The 8,783-nt window shown below is 57.4% G+C and overlaps 1 protein-coding gene across 1 annotated transcript; it reads right to left on the bottom strand.

Moving 5' to 3' along the window:
• Window positions 1-5,096: 5,096 nt before the first annotated feature.
• FOXD3 (forkhead box D3) lies at window positions 5,097-7,454 on the bottom strand. Its single transcript, XM_031604736.2, has one exon. It carries the CDS (start codon window positions 7,254-7,256, stop codon window positions 6,063-6,065), a length of 1,194 nt encoding a protein of 397 aa, XP_031460596.2. The 5' UTR covers window positions 7,257-7,454; the 3' UTR covers window positions 5,097-6,062.
• Window positions 7,455-8,783: the final 1,329 nt, after the last annotated feature.

The raw sequence follows: 8,783 nt of genomic DNA, 5'->3' as shown, positions 1-8,783 counted from the left end.
CTTGGCGCCTGCGCAGCTCCGATCGCGGTGTTGGCGCTGAGGTGGCGGCGGGCGTTGGGCCGTTGTGGGGCTGTGTGGGGCTGCGGAAGGGCCGAGCGGGGGGGTGCTCGGAAGCGGGTATTTTTGGACACATTATGATTATTCTTTTCTTGTTACAGAAGGGAAGTGGCAGCAGGAGGGTTTGTTCTTCGCAGCGCCGGAGCTCTGGAAGCAGCTGTCAGCGGCTGTGTGTGGAGACAGGACCTGAGGAGAGGCCTGGTCAGCAGCTCCTGCTGTACCGCCTTCTGCTGTGTGATCCTCATCGAGGCCTTGGCAGAGTGCATGCTCAGCCTGAATAATCCCACATCAGCTTCCTACTTCCCTTACCAGTATTAGGAAGTCTCTGTTGGTCAGAGTTTCCTCTTATTGCACGTCTCTCTGAGGGTAGGGTGTGCAATTTAGTAGAAAACAGGTTATTTCTGTAAATAAGAACACATGATGTGGTTCTCGTGGCCAAACCTTCGTGATCATTTGGCAGCAGGGCTGTCCTTGGACTGGGATCCAAGGGCTAAAAGGTTGGAAGGGGCTGGAATAGGATAGAGTAGAAACAGAGTAGAATAGAGTGGAATAAAATAGAAGGTAGGATAGGATAGAGTGGAATAGAGTAGAAGAAAATCATAGAATGGCCTGGGTTGAAAAGGGACACAATGCTCTCATCTCATTCCAATCCCCTGTTATGTTCAAGGTCACCAGCCAGCAGACCAGGCTGCCCGGAGCCACATCCAGCCTGGCCTTGAATGCCTCCAGGGATGGGGAAATAGAACAGAACAGTCTGAAGAAATCTACAGCAATTCCAACCACCAGATCTCCTAAGGGTCTGACCAACATGTAAAGCATGAGCCCAACCCATTTAAACCATTTCATTATAGGTTTGAACCCAACCACTGAAAGGTGAAAGTGTATGATCAAAAAAGGTCTGATCTCATGTCATAGAATGAACATTAAAGTAAAAAGATTCCACGAAGATACAATTCCCCTATTTTTTTTTTTTTTAAGCATGCATGGGTTCTTTCCGAAATGCACAAACAATACATACTTGTGTTTAAATATATTTGTTTTAAAAAAATAAATAAATAGTACTGAATACCACCGGAGATGGCTTTTTCCCCTTGAAGGTTTTCCAATGCAGTAACACGCATTTCCATAACCCCGACTGTTTGCAAACAGAGCACAAATGACGTGGAGATGGCAGTGCTGCTTCCACCTGCAGCAATGGCAGCATCCCCAGCAATTGAATGCCACCCCAAACAGGCAGGTACGGGGAGACAGGGAGCTCGTGGCCTCACACAGGTGCACACAGCAATCTGCCCTGACGTGTGTCTGGAGCCATAAACCTCATGAAAACGATAGATTACATTCATTACATTTTTTTGTTTTACATCTATCTGCGAGTAGCTGCTGAATTAAACGTAGCGCTGGAGATGAATCAGATCCTAAGGGGCGTCTGGGGGCTGATAGATCCGTAAAATAAACATAATCCCAACATCGAATCGATTACAAAGAAGGTGAGAAGAAGGCAGGGAGGGGAGCAGACGCTTCCAGGTACGAGCTACGGTCGCTCGGCCCTGCAGCTCTCTCCTTACGGCCGTTCGGATTCGGGTGCCGGGCTGCGTTTCCTCGCCCCCCCCCCCGCCCCCAACCCGGGGCTCCCCGGCCCCGCACCGAGCAGCCCCTCCCCCGCCGGCTCCCAGCCCGGCCGCACATCCGAGTGCATTATTTCAATTAGCCGAGCGCTCTTTGTTGCAAGGTGAAATCGTTCGCTCTCCGGGAAAGGTTTTTTATTGAATGCCTTCTAAATACTTGCATTGGTCACGTTGTCTGGAATTGAGTCTCTGTCACTAGTATTTCTGCGGTGACTTTGACCAGATCAATGACTGGAAAAGGCATTAAGGACACATTGATACGAGCGGGGCTCGGGTTCGGTTCTCAGTAGTAAAGAGAAACCGATAATGAGCAGATAAACGGCTTTCCTTAACCCTTCGCGCTCTCGGGAGGCTCCAGCAAGTTTGCCGGGCTCTTCACGCCATCCCTTCGGGTGATGGAAAGCCGAACGCGGGTAAGGCAAATTCCTGCCGGCTACCCCAGAAATCCGGGGCGAAACGCGGTCGGAATAACGAGAAAGTCGCTCCCAGGGCCGGTGGCAGCGGGGACGGGCGGACCGCGGCTGCGAGAAGTTGTTCCCAGCTCTGCCCGGCGGGCATCGCCTGAGCCCCGATCCTCGCCCATCCCGCTTCCCTACCAAGAGCAGAAGGACACATGCTTGCAAACACCAGCCCAACCTGCGGGAAGAAGGATTTTGTTATTATGTTCCCCCGAAACGCCAGCACCTCATAAAAGTAGGCAGAGGGAGGCTGAGATTTGCTCTGTTCCCCGATGCCCACGCGATTCCCGGACCCGAGAGGGGACGGCGATGGCATTTGGCTTTTGGTTTTTGGTCTTTGGGCCGTTGGCACTTTGCCCCGGGGACATGGGGATCTCACCCAGCCTCCAGCTCGAGAGCGCTCTCGTTTTGCGATCTTAGTAAAGTCGTACATCCTCCGCTCGCTCACCGAGCCCTGCCTTGCTGCTTTAAACCAGGCATCACCGGATCCTTCATTACCGAAGTTGTCTTAGTTGTTAAAATAGAGGAAATACCACATTTTCAATGGAAAGGGAAGATTCTACCTTCCTGACCTATTTTTCATTTCTGATTTAGAAAGAAAAAAAAAAAAAAAAAAAAAGCGAGATTAGCATGGAGATTGCGTTTCCAAGGACCTCGCCACTATTAAATAGACTGTTAAGTGCGTTTTACGGCTGCGGCGTCTGCTCCCAGCTCAGTCCGGGAGACGCGCTGAGTCCATCCCTACCTGCTACATTGAACACTCACTGCCGCTCACGCTTTCCGCGGGCGTCACACCTCTGCTTTGTAGCTTTGAAGTCCAAAACGTTTCGTGGTTAGGACCGGGAACGCTTCGCTCTGACCCCGGGATGCGCGATGTCTCCCGGCGCTCCGCGCTCCGCTACAGCCCGCTCCCAGCGCGCATCTTCCGCACCCCCACCCCGGGATCCCATTGCCGCGGACTCAAAGGAGGAAGGAAAACAACCCTCGCCCTTAGGGCGCGTTTTCCCCGAGTGGAGATCCTCTCTCTGGAATATCCCTCTGCAATAAAGAAACATTTTGAAATGATCACAAAAGGGGTTTTCCCGATTTTTTTTTTTTTTTTTTTTTTTTTTTAATGCTCTGCACCCGTAAACCTTAAGCCGAGCCCCGAGGGAATGGCCCCGACGGGTCCGTCCTTTCCCGTACCCGGGTGATTCGGGCTTCGGGGGATCGGGACTAAACCTCATTGCACCTTTCTCTGAGCGGGGCCTCGGCGGTTGTCATAAATAATCGCAGGGGTCGGGGCTGGGGGGGCTCTGAGTAAACTCTCCGTGCTGCGGAGTGCGGTCATTTTCCCAGTGCTTAGGATCTAGTTACTTTCAATGCACCCCAGAGACCAACATGACACGTCTTATACTAATAGGCATCTGTCAGCGGCCGCGTCAAGTTTGGCCATATGCGTCGGACGGTCTGGGGAAGGGAAAAAGAAGAGGACGGGGAAAAAAAGAAAGGAAAAAAAGAAAAATGGGAAAAGAGACAGAAAAATAAGAGAAGGTGGGGAGGAGGGAGAAATAACGAATGGAATGGGAGGGAAGAAGAGAAAAGGGAAAAAAATAGAAAAGGAAAAAAGAGGGGGGAAAAAGGAAAGAAAAAAAAATAAAGGGAAAAAGGATATAGAGAGAGGAAAGGAAAAGGGGAAAAGAAGAGAAAGGGAGGAAAAGAGAAATGGAAAAAGAAGAGAAAGGGGAAAAGAAGCGAAAGGGGGGAAAAGGAAAAGGAAAAGAAATTAAAAAGAAAAAGGAAAGAAAAATTTAAAAAAAAAACAAAACAAAAAACAAAAACAAACAAACAAAAAAACCCACCACAACGGGGAAAGAGAAGAAAGAAAGAAAGAAAGAAAGAAAGAAAGAAAGAAAGAAAGAAAGAAAGAGAAAGAAAAAGCCGTTCTGTGTCGGTGTCGGGCCGCTTGGATCGCCGCCTGATGCGGGCTCGGGTTCCCCCCCCCTCCCCGCCGCCCTGCCCGGTACCGCGGCGATGCCGCCCCCCCCGGGGGTCCCGCTTTCGGTCCCCGCGCCCCCTGCAGCCCCGCGGCGGCACTGCAGCCCCCAGCCCTCACCTGCCCGCCGGGCCCCGCGCCCCGGGGCTGCCCCTTTCCCGGCCGCGGCCGCTCCGGAGCCGCTCCGCCGTTGCGGTGGGGAAAAGGCGGCGAGAAGGGGAGGGAGGGCCGCGGGGCCGGGAGGGGACGCCACCGGTTCGGCCGAGCTGCACATGCCGAGCCCGAGGTATCGCCGCTACGCGCGGAAATACGAGCGAGTCATTTTCTAAGCAACAAAAGGCTCAGCCGTAGAATGAGCCCGTTACCCAGCGGCGCCGGGAAGCCCGCACTCAGCAGCTTCTGGAACCTATAAGTGAAGAGGAAGGCTGGAGCTCCTTCCTCTATTTATTTATTCTTTTTCCCGGGGTGGGGGGACACACTACAAATAGCCGCCGGTGCGAAGCCGTGGGCCGCGCAGAGCAGCGCTTCTCTGCACCCAAAGCGCTCTGTGCGCTTCCTACTGCGCTCAGCCCCGCACCCGCAGCGCTCAGCCCCGTTCCCGCAGCGTTCGACCCCGTTCCCGCAGCGCCGCCGCCACCGCCGAAGCGTTCCCGAGTTGGCGGAGCCGCGCGGTGTGTTTCGGAGGGGATGTGCGGAGGTGCGAAGGTTGACTCGGGGAGAAATAACGCGTACGGCTCAGCGGCAGAGCCGACGACACTTTGCTTTTGTTTTGAGCTGCCGTCCCGCTCCTCCCGCACTCCCCGTCCCAAAACGAACACCGCGGATTTATCGGGGCGGAAAATGAACGCGGCCAAAACGAAACTCGCGACGGCCAAAGCAGCGCTGACCGAATCCGGCTCTGAGCACCGCCGTGATTTCAGCCACAAAAACCGCACATAAATGTCGTGGGTTTTTGCTTTTTTTTTTTTTTTTTTCTTCCATCCCGCGGCCGCCCCTTCGGAACGAGCTAAAAAAGGCCGTTCCCGTTCCGCGGAGCCGCTCCCCGGCACTCGGCGCTGCAAACGAAAGCTCCGCGCCGTGCCGCCGCTCCGCGATGCCGTCCTCCCGCAATGGAAACCGCGGACTCTCGGATCGCCCCAAGCTTTCCTGAGAGCCATTTCGCCCAGAAACAGCCGCCAAAGCCGCACCGCAGCGCTCCGGTTGGGGACGGGAAGGGGGACGGTCCGGCGCAGCGCGTTGGGCTTCGGCAAATCCCTACAATTAGGGGAGAAAAAGAAAAATCAAAATAATAGCAATAATAATAAATAACAATAAACACTAATAAAACCACAACGAGGAGCGGATCGGATCCCTCCAATCTGCCCGGGGATCGGAATTTGGGTTTGTTAGGAGGCGATTGGAAAGGAGCGGGGGCAGAACCGGACCGGCTGCGCGCTGCCCGCGGAGGTTGCGCGGATGTTACGCGCAGAGCGGCGGCTCCGGAGCGCAGCGCAGTGCCGCGGTGTCGGCGCGCACACGCACACGGGCGGAGCGTTTGAAAAATTTATTTACAAAGTTGTGTACAACACGAAGGGATAACATTTAGAATACATATATTCATTCATATATAAACAGACTTCTATAATAGAACGACAGCGTTTTCCTCCTTTTTTTTTTTCCTCCAAAATTCTTTTTTTTTTCGTTGTTGTTCTTTCGTTTAATATTTAAAATTTCCCCCGCTTATTATTAATATTTTTATACATTTTTTTTTTCCCCGTTCGTTCGCTTATTTCAGATAAAACCGCTCGGAGCGCCGGAACCTTCAAAAAAAGCGAAAGCCCTCCCGGCTCCTAAACGCGACCGTCACTTCGCCTCTGTTAGAAAAATAAAAACCCCGAAAGCGACCTCCGCCATTTCCCAGAGATACGTCCGGGGGGGTCACCGTGCCGGGGGTCACCGCTCCGGGGGTCACTGCGCCGGCCACTTGGCCTGCACGGCGGCGGGGGGCTGCAGGAACTGCCCCGCGATGATGTTGGTAGGCACGCTGAGGATGGGCGCGATGGCCGCGGTGGTCCTGGCTAACGCCAGCGGCTGGTGGGCCACCAGGCCCGACTGCACGGTGACGGGCGGCCGCAGGAAAGTCTGCGCGCTGGGCGCCGAGCTGGCGGCGGGGCCGCCGATGATGTTCTCGATGCTGAACGAGGGGCGGCTGCTGGGCTCGGATTTCACGATGGAGCCCGCCGCCCCCAAACTGCTGAGCTGCAGCTGCAGGCTGGGCCCGAGCTGCGCGTTGAAGGCTTTGCGGCTCAGCTCGCCCGACGGCAGCAGCGGCACCGCGGGCGGCAGCATGGGCCCGACGGGCGGGATGTAGGGGTACTGCAGAGCGGCGGGGTGCGGGTAGGCGCCGGGGGGCAGCCCGTAGGGGCGGCCGTAGGGCCCGGCCAGCCCGTAGGCGCCGAAGCCCTGCATCATGAGCGCCGTCTGGTCCCGCAGGTGCTCCTGCTGGTGCCGCTTGAAGCGCTTCCTCCGCCGCAGGAAGCTGCCGTTGTCGAACATGTCCTCGGACTGCGGGTCCAGCGTCCAGTAGTTGCCCTTGCCCGGGTTGCCGGGCTCGCGGGGGATCTTCACGAAGCAGTCGTTGAGCGAGAGGTTGTGGCGGATGCTGTTCTGCCAGGCGGGGAACTTCTCCCGGTAGTAGGGGAAGCGGTTGCTGATGAACTCGCAGATGCCGCTGAGCGTCAGCTTCTTCTGCGGGCTCTGCAGGATGGCCATGGTGATGAGCGCGATGTACGAGTAGGGCGGCTTCACCAGGCTGCTCTTCGGCTTGCTCTGCCCCGCCGCCGCCGCCGCCGCCGCTCCCGCGCCGCTCGCCCCCTCCTCGCCGCCGCCGCCGCCGCCGCCGCCGCCCCCTCTGCCGCCCTCGGGGCCCGCCGGGGCCGGGCTGCCGCTGCCGCTGCTGCCGCTCTCGCCGCCCGCTCCCGGCTCGCCGGGCTCCGCCGCCTCGTCCAGCGGCAGCCGCGGCAGCGCGGCGGGGCTGCGGGCCTCGCCGTCCCCGTCCTTGCCCGGCGCGTCGTCTCCCTCGCCCACCACGTCGATATCCACGTCCTCGGCCGCCAGCGCGGTCTGGCCGGACATATCGCTGCCGCCGCCCGATAGAGTCATCCCCGCTCCGCGGGCCGCCCCCGCGCCCCTCTCCCCCAGCGCGGGGCCGCTACACCCGCGCGGCTCCGCTGCCGCCCGCGGCGCCGTCCCCGCGGGGCATGGGGGGGCCGCGCCCGCTCCGCTCCCGGGGATCCCCCCCGGTCACCTCCGGCTGCGCGCCCCGCTCCGGCCGCCGGGCATCGGGGCTCGGGCGGCGCCGCTGCCTCCCGCCCGCCGCCCGCGGGGCCCCTCCGCTCCACCGCTCCGCGCCCGCGGGCCCCTCCGCCGCCGCGCACCGCTCCGCCGTTCGCTCCTCGCTTTGCGTGCTCTGCTTTGCTTTTTTTTTTTTTTTTTTGAGAAATCTTCTTTTTTTTTTTTTTTTTTGGTGGCGGTGGCGGTGTTGTTGTTGTTGTTGTTGTTGTCGTCGGTCGGTCGCCCCCTCGGCGGAGGGAGGGAGGTCCCGCAGCCGGGCGGGGCGGGGGGCAGAGGCCGCGGGGCGGCGCGGGGCCTCGCTCGGCACTTCGGCGGCGCGGCGCGGCGGGCCGGACTGCCTGATAGATTACTTTCCCGTTAAAGATATACTCGGAGGCGGCGTCACGTGGCCGCGTGACGTCGGGCTCCCCGCCGTGAAGTCACGCAAAACTCCGAGTGCCGCCGCGCCGTCGACAAAGAGCCGCGGCCGCTCCGCTCCGTTCCGCCCGTCCGCCCCGTCGGGGCCGCCGCGCCCGGAGCGGCGCTGGCAGCGCTCGCAGCCTCGGGGCCGCGCTCCCACGGCGCTTCTCTGCGCGCTCCCGCGGCCGTTCGGGCTTTTCCAACAGCGGCGGCGGGGAGCGGAGCTTCGGAGGTGGCCATTGATTAATCTGTGAGATTAGTTGCAGGGAGAAATAAAAAAGACGTAAAATAACAGAAGGGAATGATAAATAAAGAAGCCTTTCGCCTGATTTTTTTTTTCTTTCTCCTTATTTTTTTTTTTTCCTGATTTTTTCCCTTTTTTTTCTTCCTTTTTTTCCCCCTATCTTTTCTTTTCCGATTTTATTTCTTTTTTTTTTCCCCTCCTCTTCTTTTTTTTGTTCTTTCATTTCCCCCCCTCCTCCCTCCCCTTCTTCTTTATTTTGTTTTTCCCCAGAGGTGTTAACGACTTAATCATTGAGAACGTTAGCATATGAAAAAGTAGGAAATGAGGGAGTGTGGGTGAATGCGAGGAGCGCATTGCCGCGGCCCCAGGTAAGCCCCGGCCCGGGCGGGGGGGGCCCGGCCGCCCTCTGTCCGCTCAGCCCCGGCGGTGCTGCGGAGCGATCCCGGCTCTGCGCGGTCGGTGGCTGCGGTGGTGGCCGCGGTGGTGCGGCGGCCGCATGTGTGGTGGGGTTGAGAGGGAATACGGAGACGGAATGGTGCGGGAGGGGAGTGGGTGGGTGAGGAAAGGCTGTGGGGGAGAAAAGAGGGGGGAAAAAGGAAGAAAAGAAGAGGGGGAAAAAAGGAAGAAAGAAAAGAGAAAAAAAAAAAGGAAGAAAAGAAGAAAAATGAAAAAAAAAAAGAAGAAAAAAAGAA

This window comes from Phasianus colchicus, chromosome 9, assembly GCF_987193195.1.
Source record: "Phasianus colchicus chromosome 9, bPhaCol1.hap1.1, whole genome shotgun sequence".
Lineage (NCBI taxonomy): Eukaryota > Metazoa > Chordata > Aves > Galliformes > Phasianidae > Phasianus > Phasianus colchicus.
The sequence above is the reverse complement of the archived record's forward strand: the minus strand, read 5'-3'. Positions and strand labels throughout refer to the sequence as shown.